We start from the raw sequence: 25,541 nt of genomic DNA, 5'->3' as shown, positions 1-25,541 counted from the left end.
CCTGGGCTACATGAGACTCCATCTCAAGTAAAGAAATGGATAAAAGGACTTTAAAAACAGGATGTATCTCAGTGACAGTGCTTACCTAGCAACACACACAGATTAATATGCAAAAATAACTGTGGATCGGATTAGTCTTGCTAGTTAGGATAAATCCAATAGGCATTTGTTTTTTACACATTAACAAAAGATACTGTAGTCAAGAAATTAGTCTACCTCCATCAATCTTTCGCCCCTGATAGTTCCAGAATCCAATCTTGTCTTCCATTTTACAGAAAAGATCATAAATCCCCTCCACAAATGTCTTTCCTATTAACTCCATGTCTTTCTTTATCACCATCTGTTGTCTCCAGGCATGTCCTTTACCCCCCCCCCACTTTATACTACCTCACTTTTTCTTCCCATTGGAGCTTGAATCCAAGGCCTCGTGTATGCAGATGTGGTGGTTTGAAGGAGAAGGTCCCTCATAAGTCCATGTATCTGAGCATGTGGTCCCTAGATGGTAGCTCTGTTTGGGGAAATTTAGGAGGTGCAGCCTTGTTGGAGGAAATATGTCATTGGAGGCAGGTTCTGAGAATTTAAAGACTTATATCATTTCCCATTCACTTTACTGTTGGTTTTTTGTCTTTGCTCTTTTATCTTCATGCTTGTGAGAGCTCTCAGTTCCAGCTGCCATGCTTGCTGCTTGCAAGCATGGACTCTGTCCCTCTGGAATTGTTAGCCCAAATTAGTCCTTCTTCCTGTAAGTTGTCTTGATCATAGTGTTTTATCACAGCACCCGAAAAGTCACTAATAGCCCAGACAAGCACTCTACCACTGAACTGTGTCCTCACTTCTTTGTCATAGGTGTAGTCTCTTCTTGCCCCTGATTTCTATATTTTTAAACTGGTGTGTGTGTGTGTGTGTGTGTGTGTGTGTGTGTGTGTGTGCGCGTGCACGTATGTATCGGTGTGGGTACATGAGTGTCATGGCATGCATGTGGGGGTCAGAGGCCAACTTTTGGGTTCTCCTTCCTCATGGTTGAGACAGGATTTGTGCCAGGCTGGTTATTCTAAAGGTTCTGGATGATTCTGTTCCCTCCCCCTCTCCCCCCATCTCACCACAGGTGCTCTGGGTTTACAGCTGTGAGCACCATCACATGTACCCAGTGAAGTCTCAGGTTGTCAGGCTTGCAGGACAAGTACTTTTTCCTAACTGAGCCACCTCACCAGCCCTGATTCCTTCAAAAAATTTCCTATTTAATCCAAAGTCATTTAGCTGAGTGTTGGATAAAGTGTGTTCTTATATAAACATGTACATATGTTCATAACAAACTTGTTAGATTATTTGTGGATTTTTGTTTGCCCTCCTATACATTCACATAACAATTAATTTCTTCAGAATCACAGCTCTTAGAACTGTGAGAGTTGGGGGCGGGGATGTAGTTTGCTTCTCATGCTCACTTGGGTTTGATTCTCAATGCAAAACTGGGTTCCCCTTCAACAACTCAGCAGGAAGACTTAGTGTCCAACTTGAGCACTCTTTCTTAGCAGTGGGCCAGACAGCTCAGCAGGTAAAGGCCTATGTTGTCAAGCCTGATGACCTGAGTTTATAACCTGGGACTCAAGGATAGGAGAGGGCCAGCCTCCAGTCCTCGGACCTCCACCCAACTGCTGTGTCACACTTGCACACAGATACAGGTACAAAACTTACATGTACAAAATAATAACAGGAAAAAAAAGCAAACATGAGTGACCTTGACATCATAAGGTCCAGAGAAGCAAGGTTAATCCTGCCAGGGTGGAGTAGAGATGTTGGAAGCAGTCAGTGAGGATTGGAGCCTGGACTGATGACATGAAACTCTAAACAGGATGCTACTCTAAACAGGGCAGATATGCATTTTCCTTTCTGCCTGGAGATACAAATGGCATTGCCCAGGGTCCTATTTATGAGCTGTCTTCCTTAGCTTGACTTAGCCTACTTAAGTACCTACTCAAGAAGTGGGCAGTGTAATCTTCAACTTGGAGATGCTACTAGAAGACATTAAAGGGAAAAGTGATGCACATGGGTGCCCTTGGGCCCCTTCTCTTTCCTGGTGCTCTCCAGTCATTTTGGATGTTGTGGCATCTGTATCCTCTTCAGCTTCAGATGACGTAATACAGTCGCTTACAGCCTAATGTGGCACCAGGAGAAACGCTGTTTATGTACATGTAGACTCTCAACTCTTGTGGGCTTGCTGGATTCTGTCTTAATCCTTGACTTGCCAAAGCCTCATGAGTCATATTGTTTAAAATGGAACCAGCTTTTCATGAATGGAAGCTAATTCGAGCTAATTTTTGAGACACTGTGTTAGTTTAGGATTCAACACTGCAGTTCAAAAATGACAAGCCCCTAAAGAGCTAGCTCTTCTGAATGAATAACAAAACTTCCTCTGTGGATCATGCCTGGATAAAGATTTTTTTTCCTCCTCATAATTTTAGGCTGCCTCTTTAAATATTATTTTTAATTATGTGTACATGACTGTGTGTGTTTGTCTGTGTTTGGGGGGGGTAATACCTGAAATTAGGCACTGTAGATGGCCAGAGGCATAGGATCCCTTTGGAGCTAGAGTTAAGGTGAGATACCCGATGTGGTTGCTGGGAATTGAACCCAGGCCCTCGGGAAGAGCAGCCAGTTCTCTTAACAGCACAACCATCTCTCCAGCCCCCTATAGTCATGCTTTTAAATAAATAAATAAATAAATAAATAAATAAGCAAGCAAGCAAGTTCAGTAAACTAGTGATTTCCTGAGTCCACTTGTGTGTCTGTCTCGAAAATTAAATTCGTTTGGATTGCCTATGTGTACGGCGGGTTTGAGAAGCAACCACCAGTAGCTTCCTACGCCTTTTGGTTTTTAGTTTTTGTACCACAAGTTCCTTATCAGTTGAGCCCTCGTGTTTAACTTTTTTATGACAGGGTTGTGCTCTATAGTCCAGGCTGTCCTGGAACTTGACACAAAGACCAGGTTGTCTAACTTGGAGTGGCTCCTGCCTCTGCCTCCCAGAGTACAGGGATTACATACATACATTACATACATACATTACATACATACATACATACATACATCAGCCACCACACCCAACCCAACCTTTTGTTTTTGTAGCCTCAATTATCAGACCAATTCAGACGACCTTAAGATGCTGAGAAACTGAGTCATCTAAATAATTGCCTTCGACAGACTCCTTAGTTTCATGCAGTATTAAAGACCCAGCCTGAAGCAGATATTATATTAACTCTTCCAAAGATGTATGTCTGCCTCCTCCAGGCTTCCGGGCTAAATCTCACTTATTCAAAGGTCAGCTTCAGAGGGATGCCATTGTATCTGCCCTGCACCCCCCCTCCACCCCCCACCCCCAAGCACAATTCCTTGCTCTAGCCTTTATGCAATCTTGCCTGTGTCTGGCTTGTTTTGTGCATTGACACCCTAAACACCTAACATGGAGTGGGGGCTCACATCAGAAGCCCTGAGCCCCTTGGATAACATCAATCTCAGTGCTGCCCAAGAATGCCACCACTGGTAGCATGGTACCCTGCTAAGCCTGAGCCTGATGTCCCACTGGGCCTGAACCTGAGTTAGCAGTGGGAAGGGCCTGCGTAAGCCCAGCCATTGCCCAACAAGTCTGCATTTGCTTTTTATTTGGTCCTAAATTCACAGCAACTGTTACAAAGTGATGAGAGCTATATACTCCAGTAAATAGTCCTAAGAGAAAGTCTACTAATAACCCTATTTGTTCAGAAATTCATTCTCTCTTTCTCTCTCTTTTATTTAATTTTTTTGACATAGGGTTTCTCTGTGTAGCTTTGTAGACAAGGCTGACCTCAAACTCACAGAAATCCACCTGCCTCTGCCGCCTGATTGCTGGGATTAAAGGTGGGTGCCACCCACCACCCAGCTTTAATTCATTAATTTTTATAGAAATTACTGGGAGACTCTAAGTGCTTTTGTAGGATTATAGTATAGAATGGAAAAATTGCCTGCCATGAGCATGCTTGTGCCTCAGTGAGGAAAAGTCACATTTACAAACTGAATCAGAATGACTACAGAACGATAAAAGGGCTTTGAGGGGTAATAAGACAGCCTGCATGACCCTGAAACCAGGCTGCCTTAGTTCAAATATTGGTTCTGTCATTTGTCAGCTTTGTGGTCTTGGGACAGTTATGTAACTTCTCTGGGCCTCCATTCCCTCCTCTGGAAAATGGGGATAACAATGCCTGTCTGGCAGGGTGGTTAGCACACCTAGGTGAGCTAATGTATGTAAGGTACTTAAAACAGGGCAGGGTTCAGAGTAAGCAAATCTCCTGGGTGTTAGCTTGTCATACCTATTAAGTAATGGACTGAAGTTAAGTGTGGAAGGCCAGCATCCTAAGGGACAGATGGTGGCCAGGGGCATTTAAACTGTCCTAAGGTGAGATCCCAGCAAGATGAAGAAACTGGAGCAAAGGACAGGAGGCAAAGACACCTTGGGGTGTTTGGGTGCTGACCTGATTGAGTCATTTCCTAAAGCCTACAGTCGTAATGGCTCCTTCTGTGTGTTCCTGCAGATGACCAAGGAGCACACTGGCTGTCTTCCAGGACCCTGGAGCTCAAGAAGTGGAGTGACAGGGCTGCCAAGGGCACAGGAAGTCACCTCCAAGGAGCTCAGTGAGCTGGCCCCAAAGATGTGAGTTCTCTCCCAGGCACCTCCATCACTTATCAAGCCTGAACTGGGACAGGGATGGGGGCTCTGCCTGCATCCATCCACACAGCCCAGGGGCACAGGGCAAGGGTCTCACACTGCAAAGAATGACAAAGGTAGAGTAGCTGTAGGGTATCCGCATGACATTGTCCATGGCTGTCTCCTTCTACAGGTTCAGGAGCACCGAACTAAATTCCCACAGGCCCTTCACCAGCTGGAGAAGGAAGTTCAAAAATTAACATGCACACTGCTTTTTCTTCCTTATTTAAAAAGCAAACAACACCCAAACCTACTTACCTAAGTAGATGAAGTATGGATCTAGCCGCCCAGGAATAAATGGATCACATGGCCATCACCTGGTTCTCCCTGCTGCTCACTCTTTTGGCTCCTTAGTTGAAATTCCTGTTGCCAGGCCTGTGGTGCATGCCTTCAATTCTAGCTACTCTGGAGGCTGAAGCAGGTGGACACAAATCCAAGGCCTGCCCAGTTTGCATGAGTTCCAGGCCAGCACCTACCTTGAAATTGCAAACAATTGGAAAAGACTGGGGATGTGGCTTGGGAGGGGCAGGGTAGAGCGCTGGGCTAGCATGCATGGAACCCTAGGTTTGACCCTAAGTGCCCAAACCCTCAAGCTCCATGGACATCATGATGGTCTAGGTGACCAGCTCACTGGCTTTCCCTTTTCCTTTCCTCCTTCCATCACATGCCTCTTCTCCCTTCCTTTCTCCTCTGTCCTCTTCTCCCTCTCTCTCCCCTCTCTTCTTTTCCCTTCTTGCCAGGGCTCAGGCATCCTAAACTCAGTTTGTCACTGAGCTCCGCCTCAGCCCCAGGCTCTGTACCTCTTGTGCAGCCTAGTGTTCCAGCTAGTGACATTGCTGTCAGTGATGTTTTCACACCCTTTCAGTTCTGGAGGGACTTGGGGTACCTGGACCTAGACCAGGGCTTTCTGTACTTAGGAGTCATCCCACATCTTACTGAAAGATGGGCATTGATTCAGTAGGTCTGCTATGAGCCTGTGCTGCTGTGGGTGGTACCCACAAGCTCCCAGGTGGTACCCATCTGGAGATGAGCATTTGAGTAAGCAGGATCCAGAGGTTATTTTACTGTGAGTGAGTTGGAAATACTTGGATTAAATGTTCTGGCTCTATATAATGATTAGTCTTCTATCGCTGTGATAAAGATTATGACCAAAAGCAGTGGGGGAGAGGCGTGCAGGAGTGGTGGTGGTGATGGTGGTGTAGGTGGTGGATGTGGTGGTGATGGTGGAGGTGGAGGTGAAGGTGGTGGTGGTGGTGGTGGAGGTAGTGATGGTGGTGATGGAGGTGGAGGTGGAGGAGGTGGAGGTGGTGATGGTGATGGAGGTGGAGGAGGTGGAGGTGATGGTGGTGATGGTGGTGATGGTGATGGAGGTGGAGGAGGTGGAGGTGATGGTGGTGGTGATGGTGGTGATGGTTGTGGTGATGGTGGTGGAGGTGGTGGTGGTGGTGGTGGTGATGGTGGTAATGGTAGAGGTGAAGGTGGTGGTAGAGGTGGAAGTGGAGGGTGATGGTGGTGATGATGGTGGAGGTGATGGTGGAGGTGATGGTGGTGGAGGTGGTGGTGGAGGTGAAGGTGGTGGTGGAGGTGAAGGTGGTGGTAGTGGTGGTGGAGGTAGTGATGGTGGTGATGGAGATGGAGGTGGAGGAGGTGGAGGTGATGGTGGTGGTGATGGTGGTGATGGTGGTAGTGGTGGTGGTGATGGTGGTGGTGGTGATGGTGGTGGTAATGGTGGAGGTGATGGTGGTGGAGGTGGTAGTGGAGGTGGTGGTGGTGATGGTGGTGGTGGTGGTGGTGGAGGTGATAGTGGTGGTAATGGTTGTGGTGGTGATGGTGGTAATGGTGGAGGTGGTGATGGTGGTAATGGTTGTGGTGGTGATGGTGGTAGTGATGGTGGTGATGGTGATGGTGGAGGTGGTGGTGATGGTGGTGGAGGTGGTGGTGGTGGTGATGGTGGTGGTGGTGATGGTGGAGGTGGTGGTGATGATGGTGGTGATGGTGGAGGTGGTGGTGGTGGTGGAGGTGGTGGTGATGGTGGAGGTGGTGGTGGTGATGGTGGTGATGATGGTGGTGGAGGTGGTGGTGGTGATGGTGATGGTGGAGGTGGTGGTGGTGATGGTGGTGATGATGGTGGTGAAGGTGGTGATGGTGGTGGTGATGGTGGAGGTGGTGGTGATGGTGGTGGAGGTGATGGTGGTGATGGTGGAGGTGGTGGTGATGATGGTGGTAATGGTGGAGGTGGTGATGGTGGTGATGGTGGAGGTGGTGATGGTGGAGGTGGTGGTGGTAATGGTGGTGGAGGTGGTGGTGATGGTGGTGATGGTGGTGGTGATGGTGGTGGTGATGGTGGAGGTGGTGGTGGTGATGGTGGTGGTGATGGTGGAGGTGGTGGTGGTGATGGTGGTGGTGATGGTGGTGGTGATGGTGGAGGTGGTGGGTTTCACCTCACACTCCATCATTGAGGAAGTCAGAGCAGGCACTGAAGCAGAGGCCATGGAGGAGTGCTACTCACTGGCTTTCTCCCCATGGCCTACCCAGCCTACTTCTTTATGTAACCCAGGACCTCCTGCCCAGGAATGGCACCTTCCCAAGCGGCTTGGCCTCCACATCAAGCATTAATCAGGAAAATGACCCACGAGCCTGCCTTCAGGCAATCTGATGGAGGCATTTTCTCAGTTCAGATTTCCTCTTCTTATATGACTGTAACTTGTGTCAAGTTGATGAAAATCAACCAGTACTAACTGTAATAGGCAGGAAATAATACTAATACAATAATTTGGTCGGGAGCTCTGCTTTATAAAGACTTTTTGCCAAAGAGGAATATTTTAGGTAGATGAGGCATGCGTGGGACAAATGACAAGAAACATAATAAAACCCAGGTCTCCCAAATTGTTTGAGGACATCTCTGTTCTGCTGTTGAAATGTAGTTTCAATGTTAAGTATAGGGATGACTCTGTGAGCTTAGCAGTAATAAAAGGGGGAAAAAAAGGAAAGTGGCTGGGGAACTATAAATATGAGAGCCAGACGTGGTGGTGCATGTACAAAATCCCAAGTTTTCAGAGTTCGAGGCAGGAGGATCAGGAGATCAAGGCTAGCCTGTGCTTTATGAAACCCTGCTGAGAGAGAGAGCAAACAAGTAATGTACTAATTATAAAAGTACTCTGAAATGATAACAGTACAAACAAATTTCCCACCAAGGAATGGTAGCACATCCCTGTAATCCTAGTACTTGGAACAAGAAAGATCAGTCCGTAGTGTATAGCCTTCCGGTCTTTGACTTCTGAATTTCATTCATCTCTTGTCAGGAGCATTATCTTGCTTGCTTCTGTCTATAGTTAACTAGTTTCTTAGAATCACATCCTAGCATTGTAGGGACTGGATCACACACTTGACCTTCTCATGAGGCAGGTAGGTGTCAGTGTGCAGGGCCCACCGCTACATGGGAATGCTAGGCTCTCTAACTCCAGCCCACTCCAGATAGTCTTTTCTTCCCAACCTTTGCTAGCCTGGGAAGTAAAACCTGGTATCTTCCTGTTCATTTCTGTTTGACTGTGAAATTTGCTAGTGTTCCGTTGTTTATTGGCTACTCACTTTTAGACACCAACCACATTTGTAATGGCAAAACCTCAGTTATTTATTCATTTTTTTTTTTTTGTTTTTTTGTTTAAGGAGACAGTTGGGAAAATAGGAAGAGTGTATATTGTTGGTGTGGAAATCTTAATTCTGTTCAGGGATCCCACAAGGAAGCAGCTTTGGGTTAAGAACACACTGGAGTGAGTCACACTGTCAGTTAAGGGTAAATGGCAGCTCAGCAGCTTACTGTTCGGTGACCTTGTCAGGTTCTCTTGTATAATAAATAGTATATCCATCATTAAAGTGGAGATGGCAGAGCTAGGGTGACAGAAAGTCACAGATAAGGGTGCATGAGGAGCATCTGGAAGACCTCATACTATCGGCATTTCTCTCCACACAGAAAAAAAAAAATGAGCAAATAGGATGTGAGCTAAAAGGTTGTAAATAGGAGAGGAAACTAAAGAATAACTGTAGGAGATGCGTTCGCCTCCTTTTATACTAGAAATTAGCACATATTGCCCCCACTCGAGGTTTTCACTAAGTTATTGAAAACATTTTCAGGTGATTATCCTTGATACTGAGAAAGGTGTGGTCAAGCTGAGCCACCCACATTGTTGGCAGCTGTGTAATCCAATCGTGAAACTTGTAGAAAGCAATCTGGCAAGTGTGTCATCACACAAACACGCTCAAAACCTTTGGCCCAGATGTTTCCCCAGGAAGTAATTCAGAATGTGGAAACCTCACGTGTTCAGTTATGCTTATGCCAGTATTGTCTGTAATGGTGGAAAGGGGACATTTTTTTCTGTTTACATGAAGGATGAGACCACAGTGAAACTACACGGCAGCTCTTGTAGTTAAGTTGTGCGATTGTATGTGTTTAAGGTGTTTGTGTGTTCCCATCACTTAGGCTATAAGTCATCCCTAGATCTCATAGTAATTCATGATTACATTTCTTTGAAAAACAAAACCCAAACCAACTTTGAGCTGGAGTACCCAGTAGTCAGACTGGTTTAAAAATTCTCTTCTAGGGGCGATACCTAGAAGCACTAAATGCCGACTTAAATGTGATCTCTGGAACCCACATTTAAGACAGATGGAGTGGCTCTCCTACAGAGTTGGGAGGCACGGGAAGGAGAGTTGCTGGTTAGCCTGGACTACACAGAGCAGCCACAGAAACAAGAGACCAGTTTTCGAGGCCAGCCTGGTCTGCACAGAAAAACCTTGTCTCATACAACAAACAAATTAATAAAAGAAAGAAACAAAAAGACCTGTCTCAGTACGGTGGAAGGTAGAATGTGTCTCTTAACACTTCTGACCTCCACACATACACTGTGGCAGGTGACACACGTGCACACGCATACATTCCAAATAAATAGCAAAACAGCATCTTCTGGGGTAGGGGTGTAGATCACTTCCTTGACATGCATTCATTCCATCCTTGTACCAAAAGAAAATCACCACAACTTCCCAGTCTGTTCATATTGGGGTGGTGGGTGGAGGACTTTGAAAATAAGGGGGAGGGAAAGTATTCTATCTCATCTGTACTCCAGATTTCAAAATGTTTTCGGAGGAAGAAAGAAGCATAAATAAGACTGCAGCTTCCCTTCCCCAAACCAGGCCACCAGAGGCTCTGTCCACAGCGAGAGACATCAGAGCCAAGTGTGGGTTCTTTCCTCCCATCCCCTTGGGCCCACTTCCTGTCTGTAAGAGCTACCTGGTAATTGTTTCTGGTCCTGATGTGGAGAGGTTGTCCCGGTCTGAGCTGTGTGCTGGGCTGCGCTTTGTGGCACAGGAGAATCCAAGCAGTGCCTGGGGAAGGCAGGCGTGTGCAGACATGATGGCACACCATCCACATCGTGCTTTCTGCTGCCCGCTCGTTGGTGTGTGAGGGCTTCTTGAGGATGGGTGGAAGGCTGTGATGAAGCGAGCATGTAATCCAGTGAGCATGGATGATAGCTAAACAAAGCCACTGGCTAGCTACAGAAACCTGGTCAGCCAGCCTTGCGGTCCAGTAGGAGACCCAGTCTCAAGGCTGTAAGGTGGCCAGCAGTGGTCTCTGCAAGCATGTGCATCTGCATACGCATTCATGTGACTGCAGCACACAGTCTTTCCTATCGGATCTCACTTGAGCCCCCAATCTCACGGAAACAAGCCTCATTCCTCTTCCCAGGGCAGACCTTTGAATTTGTAAGGAAGAAATCCTCTATCATTAACAAGCTGTAAGCTGCACAACCCCCATCGGAACAGCAGTTGGCCCGTGTGGTCTCAGGGTATTTGTTTGCGGCTCCTATCAGTTAGGAGAGGCACCACCTCTGAGTGCAAAGCTCAGCTGATTTACCAGGAAAGGTCAAGAGTCAAGAAGGGAGGGGCTGTTTTGCAACCACTATTAAAGTACATAATGGGCTCCAATAAGAGGATGACAAGGTCTGGAGGACGGTAACTTCCTGTTAGAAAGTGCTCCTCCATGTGAGCCACCTGCCACGAGTGCTTTATTAAGTTTCTGGCCCTAGAAAAAGTCAGCGCGGGGCTGGGCTACAAAGGACTGTGCATTGCCTGGGATGGACTGGTACTTCAAGCCTTTGTGGTGGACTGAGCCTCTGAACTGTCTAAGCACAGGATGCCACGGGAGCTTGCTCGCCTGCCCGGCAGCCCTCACTTATAAACTTGTGATCTTCAGTGTACTGAATTAATTAGCAATCCTGATTTGGGATCTTTTAAAAAGGGTTTTATTATGCCTAGTGAAATATTTTGACATTTAGAAAAGATTCTGATTGCTGGACCTGGTGACACACCTTTCATCCTAGGAGAGGCAGGGAGATCTCTGAGTTAGAGGCCAGCCATGTCTACATAGTTTCGTAAATAAATAAATAAAGTGTTAAAGTACCAAATGTTTTCCAAATTCCTAAGCTACAGCCTACAAAAACCTGTCAGTTCTGGCGGGGACCAGTGTTCCAGAGCGAGCATTTAAGATGGAGAAGGTGGGAAGAAAGGCACAAGCCAGTGTAAAAGCACTCAAGTAACTCGGCTGTGGGAAGTCTGAATACACAAGACTCCCGAATTGAATCTTGGTAACGTCTGTGAAGGAGGAAAGCTGTGAACTTTCCGTTAAAAGCCTTCTGTCCTTTATGAAGTTTGATGATACACAAATTGTAAATTGCCTAACTGTGGATACACTGATATGGGAATTGGGATTGGAGAGTCTTTGTCTTGCTGAAAAGCTGCCTTTCCCGGTAGAATTGCTCTTGGCTGCTCTGTTTGGCCGGAAGATCTTAGTACAGACAGGAGTCTAAAGGCAGCAGAGAAATGTAATTGATGCATTGGACTCTGCTCACTTGAACCACATCCAAGTTTTCCACCCGGAGAGCAGATGTTCACAGGCCCCAGAGGCGGAGGGTGGAGACAGAAAATGAGGTGTGAGAAAATACATGACTCAGGAGGAGAGCGTGTTTTTCCAAGAGGAGGAAAGGGCTGGCAAGGGCTTTCCAGTCCCAACCTCAGGAACCCCAAATGAAGTCCCCTCTCCACTACCAACAGGTTTAGGCACAGCTGGACCAGCATGTGTTTGCTCGGCTATGCTTCAAGCCTGTCCCTTGTGTGCCAGGATGTCCTGGACGCCAGGATGTCCTGGACACCATGCCTTTCACACTAGAGCACACACTTTCCTCCAGGGGCTGTTACTGTATCCCGGAGCTGAGCAAAAGCATTTTTAGATGCTATTAGCAATTAAAACTCTTTTGGAGGAGTTAGAATCCGGGTGGAGGGAGGCTGACTCAACACAGGCCAGAGAAGTCTCCCGATTGTACTTGTGTGTTTCTGACGCCCTCTGGTGGCCGTATGCTATTAAAGTAACTCCAGGCTCCCAGCCATTGGCTCCTCAACAAACACAAAACCCACTTTGTCTTGGACTTAGAGGGTCAGAGCGATGTAATCCAGTACTAATAATGTAAACACACTGTTTCTCCAGATAAGAACTGTTCTGAGACAGGTGAGGTGGCTTGGCCTGAAGTCCCAGTACCCTCGAGGTCAGAGGCAGGGTTACTGTTACTGGCCAGCCTGGACTAGTGTGCGATCTTGTCTGAAAAACAAACAAAAATTCTCCACCCCACCCAACTCCATCCCCAAACCTATTTGGGCATAGCATTATGAAGAAAAATCCAATTCTTATAATTCTATACTTCAATTTCCTTTTTAAAATATGTATTCTTTTAATATTTTAAAATTGTGTGTACGTGTGTAGGTATGTGTTGGGGCATATGTGTGGTCAGAGGTCAATTTTTAGGTATCAGTTTTCTCCCTCCATAATGTGGGGATCAAACTTAAGCCCCTAGGCTTGGTGGCGAGTGACCTTACCAACTGAATTATCTCACCGGCTTGGAGAAGAATATCAGAGAAATTTAGCACTTTAGTGTACCCATACTAGTACTATAATTTTGAGACCTCATTTTCTTTTGTTTCTTTTTTCTTTAGGAAACAGAAAGTGGAGAAAGGGAACCCCAAAAGAACCCACTGCATGAAGTTTTCCAGTGCCACCCATGTAAAAACACTGAACCAAGACTCACCTCTCGGTAAGCCGGAGGGGCAGGGTGCACATGGTTGGTACAGCTCCCCCTCTATGGGGTCTGCTCACAGTGAGCAGTGAGCGCCACCTGCCATCATCATGGTCATAGCTTGCCATCCACTAGGATGGCGTTTGTTTGGTTTCCCTTTCTTTTCCAAAATGTGAAGAGCTAATAATGGTTAAGCAGAGTGAAGTACCAATCCATGCCTCTAGATGGACTCTGTGCTAGTCATCTCCTCCCTCCAGGCAACACCCATGGCTGCCCTGGTATGGTTACCAGCCCCATGGGAGCTGCTGGCTCATTCATTTCACAGAAGCCAAGAAAGCTGGGGATGGGAACAGCTAAGAGAGCGAGAGTGTCTGAGCCTTAATAACTGTAGTCATAAGATCCTTGCTTCAAGTAGAGAAACGTACTCTGGCTAAACTGCTGAGGGTGACCAGGAGGCCTGCCTGCTCAGGCTGCTCCTGAAGTGCTGGCATCGGTAGAACCAACCATCCTCGTGAAGGCCAGAGGGCTCATTTGGCATGTTTATGAGCATGGTCCCTGATCCCAGAGCCTTTCCTGCCACTCCGCATTCTAGTAGTTCCCACTTGGTTCTAAGTTGACCTCTCTGAGGATGGTATGTTTTCAAATAATAGCTTTGGAGGGCTGGAGTGGTGGGTCAGAGGTGAAGACTGCTTGTCCCTCTTGCAGAGGATTAGTGTTTCCCAGCACTCAAGAAATCTAATGCCCTTTTTTGGTCTCCATGGACACTTGAGCACACATGTGCATGTGCACCCACACACACTTGCACACATGCGCACACACGCGCGCACACACACACACACACTCTCTCTCACATAAATGAGTATTTAAACAATAGGCTTTAGGAACTGAACACTTGCTAAACTCAATGCATATACTGAGAGTTTTCAAAGCCTTTCAAGGATGTCCTTCTTTACCCAACAGTATTGTACTATAAGGATAGAAGGCCAGCAATGTAACACGTCCATAGGGATGCGGTCTTAGAACTCAGCTCCCAGTACGAAGCCATACCTACCAAAGCATAAAATGAGGACACTCTTCTCACTAGCTTTGGGTTTTGGAAAAAAAAATTTTTTTTTACTTAAAATATACCACTCTGTTAATATAAGATGAATTCATTACTTTTACTTATTTTTCAAAGGGAAAGTATTGCTATGTTGCCTATGCTGTCCCCAAACTCCTGGAAACTCCGCTTCAGTTAGGTAGAGGGGATGACAGGCAGGTGGCCCTGTGTCCACTTCTTGCTGCTGTCACTGCTGGGGTAGAGGATCGAACCCAGGACCTCACGTGCTAAGTAAGGGCTCTGCCACTGACCCACATCCCAGCCCCTGTTATTTTTAGATAAAATAATAAAGTATTTGTAATGTCTGTAATGTCTTAGTTTAAACTGAAAATAATCCTTGGGACTAACTGTTCATTTAGCCTTAGGAAGGTCTGGACACTGAAATAATTTACACTTTACATATCAAGATACCTTTTTGAGTCTATCTGAGATGGGGGGGCTAAACAGTCTATGATGGTTTTTTTTACTGGGGAGACTTTTCATTTTTTGAAACAGGGTCTCATATGGCCCAGGCTAGCCTCAAACTTCCTATGTAGCTGAGGTTGGCCTTGAACTCCTGATTCTTCTGCCTCTTCTTCCCAAGTGGTAGCATTGTGGGCTTGAGCAACCATGGCCTGCCTTGGGGAGAATTATTTTATGGTATATAAAATGGTTCATGTTCTCATATATAGTAGATAAAAACCACACTAATAAAGTTATTTTTAGCACCCCCTTTTAAAAGACATATTTATTTGAGGCAGGATCTCTCTACATAGCCGTGGCTGTCCTGGAACTCACCATATAGACCACACTGGCCTCAAACTCACTGAGATCCACCTGCCTCTGCCTCCACAGTGCTGGGATCAAAGGTGTGCACCACCACACCTGGCTGATACTTGCTTTGAAAGGTGGCACTTGGGCTAGGGAACATTTGTATAATACCGGGGGTTCCATCTGCAGAACTACAGAGGGAAGGGAAGATCTTTTATTCTTCTCTCCTTGAATCTGGGTTCATATCTAACAAAATAAAGAGGTAACAACAATCCAATAACCTCTTTCTTTCTTGGGTCCCTTCTCATAAGGAAGCTGGCTGTCATACCTCAGTGACAAGCACTGAGTCTCCCTGTCAAGTACTATGTGAGTGATCCATTCTAGCTTTCAGTCACTCTCAGCCCTGACAGACATCCTTCTAGGGGACCCTGTGCCTGAACCATCCAGCCCACTTGCTCCCAAATGCCAGAGCCATATATATATATTACAGATAGAACAAGTGTAAAAAAATCGATGTAGACATTTTCAGTCACCACAGCTAATAATTGGCAGAGCCAGGATTCATCCCTAGGTCTTTAATTTGTGATTTATGCTTACAAGCTCTCCTGCCTGACCCTGCACTTCTAAACACCCTGATCTTCCCTGGCATCTCCACAGCCCACAGTGTGCCCAGCAGGTTCTAGATTAACCCCAGCTACAGCATGCCCTCTGCTCCTAACGCCTCAGGACAGGCAAACTTATCACTTGAATTTTCTTGTGAGTTCATGGATATTACATAGGAGGGAATTATCTTTGCAGCCATCCGGATGACAGAACAAACAGTCTTGGGCCTAAGGGGATCTGAGATGAAAAACTTGAGTGTATTGGGGACAAATCTAAAACAAAAACAAAAAATGAAAACACAGCTACAAATGTAAGAGGATCCAATAATCCAGTGGACCAAATTCTCACAATGGTTCGGATCTTTCCTGTGTGTCTGTATGGCCTGGCTATGTCTGGGAACTTCCATATCAGAAAGATCTCCGTTGTCAGCAGGGATCTGAGATGTTCCACACTTCCTGACTATGCCCAACAAACCTGTGTAGCCTCTTAGGTTCTGACCCGGGGCCCAGCTTCCCTCCTGATTCTGGCACTGGGCTACAGAGAAACAAATGTGAGGACAGTGGCAGTGAGGCTAGGAACTCCCAGAGAGTCTGCACTGAAGAACCACCAAGAGGCGAAACTGACTCGGGACTCCAGACGGGTGGGTAGGGACAGTCATCATTCCCAGGCAAGGGGCTGTGTTTTCAACCTTTCTCTTTTATTTAGAATTTCATTACAGATACGACACTCCGGGGCAGGATGACTTAAATCACAGTGGAGGATATACCTCTGTCCAGTCCCACTCCTTACATGAAAATAAAATGTCTTCATCTTGTAAGTACATCTCCTATATGACTCTATCTGTGACATCTCCTGTGTGGTCCTATCTGTGACATCTCCTGTGTGGTCCTATCTGTGATAATAACCGTGTCTCCCAGGGCCTCTCTAGATGACTGCATAGGCTTTCTGCATTTACTTGACACTTCCAAATTCAGGTCTGTATGTGGGTGACAAGAGGCTGAGCAGGGGCTGGGAACTGGGAAATGGTGGTGGAGGGCTGTGAAGTTAGTGACCACAGTCAAGTCAGTAGCAAGCAGATACTCTGAACCAATGGGTGGCTGACTCTACTATTACCATCCCTACTCAGTGTGCCCAGAGGTTTGGCACTCCTTAGACACACAGTTGTTAATTTCCAATGCAAATACTTGCAATCTTTGAGAAAAATTGAAACCCCAACATTTATTTATAAAGATGAATAAGGAAGGCACAGCACCTGTCTCCTAAGAAGGCCCTAACTGAAAGGGACTTGGGCCCAGTAAGGAAAGCTCAAAGCAAAGGCCGTAGGTGCTAAAAGCAAGGCCAAAGGATGCTGTGGGGACAGGGCACAGGGAAGAAGATGCATCTTGTTCTACTCCATTAGCCAGCTGTGACTTCTCTGACAGAGGTACATCTCTTGCTCCATCCCTCTAGAACTCTCTCTCTCTTAGGCAAGCCCCAGGTAGAATGTTTCTCGATTTTCGCAATTGCCAATGCCCAAGACCAAAGGATGCATTTACTTGAGATAATCAGCGGCTCCTTCCTCTCCCACCCTCCCCAGGAGACAAATCCTCCAATTAGATACATTCTTCCAAAGCGAGTCACCATGATTCTGCAGAAGCCACATCACATAGTGGATTCTTCTCTATCTTCTTGGTCTTTGGGGCTTTCCTCCTCCTCCTCTTCCCACCCTCCTGCTCCCCTCTCCCCCTCTCTTCTTCCTCTTCGATGGTGTCAGGGACGGAGCCTGGAACTTCACACATGTAAAACCAGCGCTCTGTCACTGAACTGTACATCCCAGCCCCGGACTTCTGATACACACAGTGGAATGCCACAGAGTCACTGAAACAGGTCCTGAACTCCCGGAGGAAACATAGCAGCCTAAGGGGACACAGCACAGGAAGGCAGCTTTCCTTCAGTCTTGGAAAGGAACCTTTCAGTACAGGGAGCTGTTGACAATGGCTGTCAGGCATCTCATAGGAGAGGTTCAGTGTCGATCTGCAGACTGGTCTAGAACTGAATCCCATGACGCTGTACTCATTTCAAATTCTATTTACAGTAAATTCCCAAGCTACATTTACAGACAACTGAGATTCCCCCATAAGTTATCATCTGTGTTCATGACCCAACACTGGTGGTCCAGCTGCCTAAAGCCGAACCTTTTGGCATTCACCCTGTCTCCCGTGTTCCAGGAACAGTCTGCTGTTTTCTTTGTCCAGTAGAACCCTCTGGAAGGGAGCAGAGCGTCACTATGAGGCATTAGCGACTAAGGCAGGAATGAAGATGAAGAAGGGGAAGGGCGGGGTTCCTAGACAACCGAAGTGTTAGCTACTTTTCTCACTCCCTTGAGGGAGGATTCATTGTGGTTCATGGGCTGAAAGGGTAAAGTCGACCACAGCGGAGAAAGCATAATGGTGTGAGTGGGGGAAGCCAAGTGCATCTTCAGAAAACAGAGCCCTGGCTGGAAGCAGAGCCACCCCTTACGCCACAGCATCTACCCTTCAGTGAGCCACTTCCTCCAGGCAAGTCCCACCGTCACTGAAAGCATCTCCATCCTAAGACATCCATCACCCGGCAACCAAGCGTGAAAATGCATGGCGCCTTACGGGTGGGGTGGGAGTGCATCTCGCACTCTTTGTAACACACAGTGCAGGCTTCTTTTCTCCCCGGACTCGTCCCTTCCTTGCCGTCTTCTTGGTTTCCACAGTGACTTCCCACGTTTCCCTTCATCATCAAGTTTTTCTCTTAATAATACAATCGTCAGTTTCTGACTCCTGAAGTTGGTGGAGGGTCTACAATTCGTTTGGGTTTCACCTCTTGGAAACTGTACCTCCCTGTGCACAGCTGGAAACAATGCCAGGCCGCACAGTGAGCTTCCAAGGAATATGAATGCCTGGTCTCTTACCTACTAATAAATGAAGAAATATGGTGTATTTAGTATTTTGAGGCAGGGTTTTACTTTGAACCCCAGGCTGGCCTTGGGCTTGTGACAACCCTCCTGCCTCAGTCTCTTGAACTCTAGTAGTTTTATGTCAGAGTTTCATGTTGGTTATCATGGCTCACACCTGGAGCACCAGCACTCAAGAGGACTGCTGTGTGTTCAAGGTCAGCCTGGGAAAGAGAGTGAGACTCTGTCAACAAACAAGAAAAAGGCCAGCAATATGACTCAGCTGGTAAAGGTGCTTGCTGCTAAACCTGCCAATGTGATTTCAATCCCAGGTACTCATATGGTGGGGAGAACAAACTCCTGCAAGTTGTCCTCTGACCTCCACATGGGTCAGTGGCATGTGTGCACCACACAAAATGAATCAATAATGTAATAAAAATTTAGAGATAAAGTTGTTTCATGAATTCAGAATTCTTGGAAGAATGCTTTCTGTGTTCCTTACATCACAGTTAAATTTTTATGAACTATTTCATCATACTGTAAAGTTGAGTAGGTAATATATTCCCCACCATTTGGAGGGTTTGTTTTGTTTTGTTTTTTTAGGCTCTCACTATGTGTCCCTAGCTGTCCTGGAACTTGTAGTGAATACCAGGCTGGCCTCTAATTCAAATATCTGTGGTGCCACCTTTGATACTCTGAATTTAATCGCAGCTAACATTTTTCAGCTTGTTCAACATCTAAGTGGACCTGTTTCCAGGGAGTAAACTCAGAACCCTTTCAAGACGAACATGATTCCACGACAGGGTGAGTAGTTTATTATTACTAATAACAAAAGTAGAGTCAGGCATGGTGGCTCACATCCATCATCTCTAAACTTGAGAGGACAAGGCAGGAGGCTTACCAAAAGTCTGGGCTCTGAGGTTGGTTTGAGGCCAGTGTGGGGTGCAGAGTAAGACTCTAAACACACACACACACACACACACACACACACACACACACACGAGTTTCATTATTCAGGTGCACATACTGTACCATTAACTACCTAGACAAGATTGCTTGTCCTACTCTGTTGCTGGTAGAGCTGGACCTATCAGGCGTTACTTCAGTCTTGTTTATTCAGCCAATGCTTAAGCGCCAAATGCAGAACATTGTGCTCAGAGCTGACACCTGGAAAACAGCAGCATCTGCCCTGGACCTCCCAGGCAGAGCTGGGAATGCCAGAAAGGAGCATGCTCGCAGTGCTGCTGACTTGATTTGGGGGTTTGGGAACCTGAGCTCAAAGGAAAAGTATGGATGAGGACATGGGGGTAGACGTGAAGAACATTCTAGACTAAGGCTTGTTGAGGAGAAAAGGCCCTTGGGCAAGTTCAGCAACCAGCCAGTGTGTCGTCTGTCAGGAGCCCAAAGGGAGTGGTAGGGCAAGATGAAGCAGGTGGAGGCAGGCTTCTTCAGGTTCTTCACAACAATAGGCAAACGAGGAGCTTTTAAAATTGGGAAATGTGTAGAACTGTAAGAGACCAGTGTAGAGTAGGCACAGTGGCTTGCACTTTCAGTAGGAGTGCTGGCTAGCCTGGGTAACGATGAGTTCCAGGCCAGTTGGAGGCCATCTCATAAAACAAAACATCAACAGTAAGAAATCACTGTAGCCATCCAGGTGGGGTCATGTAGGTCTGTCAGGTCATGTGAAGTAGGGACTAGGGCTTCTCTCCTGTCTCTAGGTTAAGGCAGTAACCCTCCATGGGGGATGTGTTCGCAAGGTGTGGAATTGGGGTGGGGGGATGGGAGGGTGGTCAGGGTGCATGTGAGAGGGCAGAGAGGGTAAAAGGGAGGGAGAGGGAGAGGGAACTGGGATGCACATGTAAAATAATAAAATAAATAAATAAATAAATAAAAAAGAAATCTCTGTAGCTAGTGAGAAATGAGCGGTAGGTTAGAGACACAGACACCAGAGCCCAGAGGTCAAAGAGGCAGCGAGGGGAGAGTCTGCTGGGATCATGGCAACTCGGCTCAGGGTGATGGAGAGAGAAACGGGTGTCAGGAGCCTTTTAAGTGGCAACAGTCCAGGCTCTTCATCTAGACACATCCAAGCCCGAGCCTGCCACCCAGAAAAGTCCAGTCATTTAAAATACAATATTTGAAGTCAGGCATGGCAGGGCTGGCCTGCAACCACAGGTCAGAGGCTGAGGCAAGAGCATGGGTGAGTTTGAGGCAAGCCTGGGCTACACAGCAAGCACCAGGGCAGACAGGGCTACATAATGAGACTGTCTCACAAAACAGACAGAACCACCAAAACAAGGGGCTGAAGCTTGGTTTCCAGGACCCACACTGGGTGGATCACAATAGCCTGAAACTCCAGCTCTAGGGTCCTCTTCTGGCTTCTGTGCCTCCCACCCCAACACACTAAAATAAATAAATAATTAAAAAAAAAAAAAAAAAAAAAAAAAAAAAAGCAAACCAACAAAGAATGTAGCTGTTGGAGATTCCTTGGGTTTATGTTGTGTTGTTTTCTTTGGAAAGGCTACTTACCCTCCCTGAACCTTTATTTTCCTGAATGTAAAAATGGGACCGATAGGACCAGATTCACCAAGACTACATGTAAAACACCAAGAACGAGACTTGACTTCAAAAGTCTAGTGCGTCTCAAAGTGAAACAAAGTGGGACGGGGACTTGGTGGTAGGGCAGGAGGGGGCTGATGGGAATGGCAGGGGACTAAGAGGGGGTAGAAGGACAAGTGTGATCAGAACGCATTATACAAATGCATTACGTACATGTATGAAGTCATCGATGCATTTTAAAAGACAAGTGAAGTAATCAGCAATACTGTTAATCCTGTTCAAGGCACTGGGTAACTCCATCTGGGGAGAGGACTTCAAATCCCTGTCCTCCCCACTACACCACACTGTCACCCCCTGCCCAGTGTTTTTAATTAGTTGGGGGACCCTGAAGCAGAATGTTTCTCATGTGGAGGATGCTCCAATGTGCTAAGTGAACTGCAGAACAAACTCATGTGCAAGTGACAGGGACAGAGGCTGTGAGGTGACATGCATTTGAAGTGACTTCCTGGAGATGATACTGCACACAAGGTCTTAGCAGAGGGACCAAATGCAGGAGGCGCCACAACAGACCTGTGTCCAGGCAAGTGCAGTGGCAGCTGCTCTTCACAGAGATTAAGGAAGCAAGCCACTCAGAGCTGTGCGGTAGACAACCTGAACACCAGTGGTCCTGTGCCATATCTATCACATGCAGACTTAGTGTTCATCCTCAGAGGACAGTAGGTAGTGTAGGGGCCCAGTGACTTAGAGGCACACTGCCTTCATTTCCCCAATGCTTTGGCTACCTTGCTATACACTATCACTGGTGCTTGAATGAACTCAAGCCAAGGTATTGTAACTGGCATTTTTTGTGTATCTTTATGAATATGCAGAGTAGAGAGTGGCCTCAAAAGAATGACAAGCAAAGAAGAATCTCTTTGGAGTCTTGGCTCTTTCTGTTCTGGAGAAATACACATGCATGCACACACACACACACACACACACACACACACACACACACACACACACACGCACGCGCGCGCGCGTGCAGGCACAAGCACATCCCCCCTCCCCAAAGAAGAGCAGCTCTGGAAGGATGTGCTTCATTGGCTATAGCAACCACTTTTTCCTGTGCTTGACCCCATGGACCATGAGTGCTATGAAAGGCAGGTCCCTCTATTACAAACACACACACACACACACACACACACACACACACACAGCTGTCCCTGAGCCTAGAGAGAATGCATGTGGGTGGTGCCATACACAGGTAACAATGTGCTTTTGTCTTCTAGAAAACATCCCAAGACTTACCTGACCTGTAACACAGACCCTGCAACACCCTCACCCCACCTCTGTTTCCTCAAGATTCCTGGGATCCAATCCTTATGTGATGGGAATAGCGTGGAAGAAACGGAATCTAAGGTGAGGAGTGAGAAAACCCTCGAAGTTCAGACGTATGGCCTTAAAGAGCACAAAAAGGCTAGCTTTCAAGCATTAGCATATGGGCTTTCAGAAATGTTCTGCTAAAAGCAGTCCTTGCTCAGCACTAACTGGAAACATGGGGCCTCAACAGCCACATGATTTGCATCATTCCTAAACAGGATCCAAAGGAATCTTCCTGGAGACAGCAGTCAGTGGGTGGTACCTCTGCTTCAGGATTCCCCTGGGCCAGCCCTGAAGGCCACAGTCAGGTTCCATTGACCTAGGCTAGGGGTACCAGCTGTTTCCTATGTTCAGACTGGTAACACCAGCCCCTGGGTTACTTTCATACACATGTGTGTCCCTTTGATGGCCCCTAAATTCTTCTTTCTCTCTGCAGCAGGAGCAGGCCAGCAGGCTGTTGGCCTCACCCTCTGATTCATGTTCATCAGTCACGTGTTGATTTTTTTTTTCTTCCTTCCCTTGACAAATACATTCCATCCCAGAGTGGTTTCCTAGGAGACCAAGCCTCAAAAACAGAAATAAACTGTGTGGAAACAGAATGCTCCAAAAATTCCATCTTGTAATGTTTAATAATGAGTAAATCCAATTATCAGAGACATCAGTAAGTTTTTGTAACTAAAATATGTGGACTTTCCCTCTGTAGATTTTAAACTCGGCTTTGGATCATGCCTTAAAGACAGCAACCATATTGAAAAAAACCACTGACCAAATGGTTAAATCCATTGCAGAAGACCTCGCCAAAGCACATCGATGCAGGTACCAACTAAAACCCTGCTAATGTGACCAAAGGTCATATGTTTGGTCTTCTTCTCCAGAGTATTTTACTGAGGACACAATGTAGGAAGATGGCCTTCTAGAAAAAACACTAAAACTGTAAGAAATGAACCATACGAAGGGCTTAAATGAAACAAAAAAAAAAAAAAACAAAAAACAAAAAGCAAACAGCCCTCTGGAATTTATATATTTATGTGAAAATAAATCTATGTTCCTCCTAATTCACAATACAATAAAAACAACAAAAGAAATATTTTTATCCATTAGTCTGGAAAGTTTCATAAAATTGGGTCAGTGAGATGGGAAACAGACACTCTCAAATGCTGCTGCAAGGCAACATGACACCATTCCCCAACTTACAATGGCTCACATCCTGATAAACCCATAATGAAGTCAAAGGATTTCAAGTAAAACATGCTAGGAATAAGCTGACTACATAATTGCTTAGGGACACTACGTAAAATACCCACTATTTCTCCTTGCTAGTGCACAGCTCTCTGGGAGTCAGGGGGCTGCTGCCCAGGGGCAGGAGTGTACTCTGCTGTTTTATCATTGGCCTGGGGAAAGATAAAAATCCAAAAGTGAGGGCTGGGGAGATGGCTCAGCAGGTAAAGGCATTGGCTGCAAAAATGTGACAACCTAAGTTAGATCCTAGGGACCCACTTGGTAGGAGGAGAGAACCAAATTCTGAAAGTTGTTCTCTGACCTGTGTAACACACACACACACACACACACACACACACACACACACACACACACACAATAACATTTTAAAAATTCAAATTAGAGAGCCAGGTGGTGGTAGAGCACACCTTTAATCCCAGCACTGGGGAGGGGAGACAGAGGTGGGTGGACAGATCTCTCTGAGTTTGAGGCCAACTTAGTCTAGAGTTCCAGAACACGTTCCAAAGTCACACAGAGAAACCTTGTCTCAAAAAGCCAATTTAAAAAAAAATTCAATTGAATGCATATCAGTTTTATACTGTCATTTAGTTGGAAAAAAAATTGTAAGTTCAACCATTGCTAAGTCGAGAACTGTATTTACCAAATTCCAAAAAGCACTTAGCTGGCCAGCAATCCATCTGCTAGGAACTTGTAGGAAAGTCACACAGCTCACAGCAAGCTACCAAACACATCCAAGAAGGGCCACCATTCACTCAGGGTCCTGAATGCTAACTGGGAGTTGTGGGGTCTTGGAACAATGACCACCACATCATCTTGGGCAACACAGTAAGTTGTACTTCTGCAAAGAGGTGTGTAGCCACAAGCCAAGCAGGTCTGTATCCCGTCCTGTCAGTCCTGTTGAGTTTCTATTTCTAACGCAAAGGCCTCTCTCAGTGGCCAGAGCTGAGCCCTCACACGGTGTTAACTAGAAAAGGGATCAGCCTAAAAGCAAAGTGTAAGGCTAGCCCAAAAGAGATGGATGCAAGGCAAAATGGCAGGGACGTGTGCCAGACGGTGTATTTACAAATTTCCTTGAAGGTGAAACTTCTCTGCATCATTCACCAGAAAGGACAGTATGTTTCCTTTCCCTTTCCCACAGTAGGTAAGGAGGGATACTCTGCAGACACTGGGAAGGATGAGACAGAGAGCAGTCAGTTGTGGTGAAGTGTGGAAACCTGAAGGGGTTGAGAATCAGCTGTTACTGCACCTGGGCAGGCCTATGAAGGCATTTTCAGAGACTGTGCTTAACCGTGGTGGGAAGAAATTCCCTGAATGCCTGGCATTCAGGGCCTTGGGCTGAGGAGCAGGAGCAGTCACCCCATTGATTCTTGGATGAGAACAGTGTGACCAGCCGCTGTCAGATGTCGTCCTCTTCCATGGTAGGCTGGAGCCCTTCTTACACCATGAACCAGACTACACCTTCGTACTAGAACTTGCCTTTGTCAGAGTGATGAGAAAAATAACTAATACAGAAACCAGGGACCGAGAGGCCGGGCTGCTGCTGAGGTAAACCTTTGGAACTGGTTTGAGAGAGGAGTGTGGAGTCTGGCGTTGTTGGCTACAGCAGCAATAGAGTGGGATAGCAGGGCTTGTAGTGTTCAGGTGGGCGAGGAAGAATCCCAGGATGCTGAGAGGAATGTGGGCCGTGGGGTTTCAGAGCAGATTGAGAGATCTTGTCACATTTGCTCTAGAGTCTGGCGGCATTCTTCCCGTGTCCCGAGAACGAGTGAGGTGGATGAAGGAACTGAGACACACTGTATGGGTTAGCCGTCCTGCGCTGTTTAAATGTGCCGAGAGTGTTCTGGGTGAAGAGGACTCCAGGATGTTTATTCAAGTGTCCTCCAAAGCTCCCTGGCCTGAGTCTTCCCATGTCAGTTAGACTCTCTAGAAATACTCTCACAGACATGCCCACAGTTGTCTCATAAACCATTCCAAGTCCTGATAGGCTGATGATCAAGATAACTGTCACAAGTCCTCCCTGGACAACGTGACACCCAAAACACTCTCTTTTTAAAGTATGGCATTCCACTCCTGGTCCCAAAAGTCTCATGCATTTAGTCCATTCCTAAACATCCCCAAACTAGAGTCACCTGAGAGGAGGCTCAGCTGCTGAACTGCCTCCATCAGATTGGCCTGTGGGC

General features: G+C 46.5%; 1 protein-coding gene across 1 annotated transcript in view; it reads left to right on the top strand.

Moving 5' to 3' along the window:
- Positions 1-23,086, top strand: part of Aknad1 (AKNA domain containing 1) — a 34,986-nt gene extending 11,900 nt beyond the window's left edge. The window contains exons 6-12 of the mRNA XM_051177702.1: positions 4,561-4,679; positions 12,771-12,868; positions 15,793-15,915; positions 16,008-16,115; positions 18,930-19,008; positions 22,032-22,161; positions 22,826-23,086. Of these exons, the coding sequence (XP_051033659.1) occupies positions 4,561-4,679; positions 12,771-12,868; positions 15,793-15,915; positions 16,008-16,115; positions 18,930-19,008; positions 22,032-22,161; positions 22,826-22,960 (792 nt within the window). The 3' untranslated portion in view covers positions 22,961-23,086. The remainder of the gene's footprint in view (positions 1-4,560; positions 4,680-12,770; positions 12,869-15,792; positions 15,916-16,007; positions 16,116-18,929; positions 19,009-22,031; positions 22,162-22,825) is intronic.
- The last annotated feature ends 2,455 nt before the right edge of the window (positions 23,087-25,541 follow it).

The sequence above is a fragment of the Phodopus roborovskii genome, unplaced genomic scaffold (assembly GCF_943737965.1).
Source record: "Phodopus roborovskii unplaced genomic scaffold, PHOROB, whole genome shotgun sequence".
NCBI classification, from domain to species: domain Eukaryota; kingdom Metazoa; phylum Chordata; class Mammalia; order Rodentia; family Cricetidae; genus Phodopus; species Phodopus roborovskii.
Note: the sequence above shows the minus strand (reverse complement) of the source record. Positions and strands in the feature narration are given on the sequence as shown.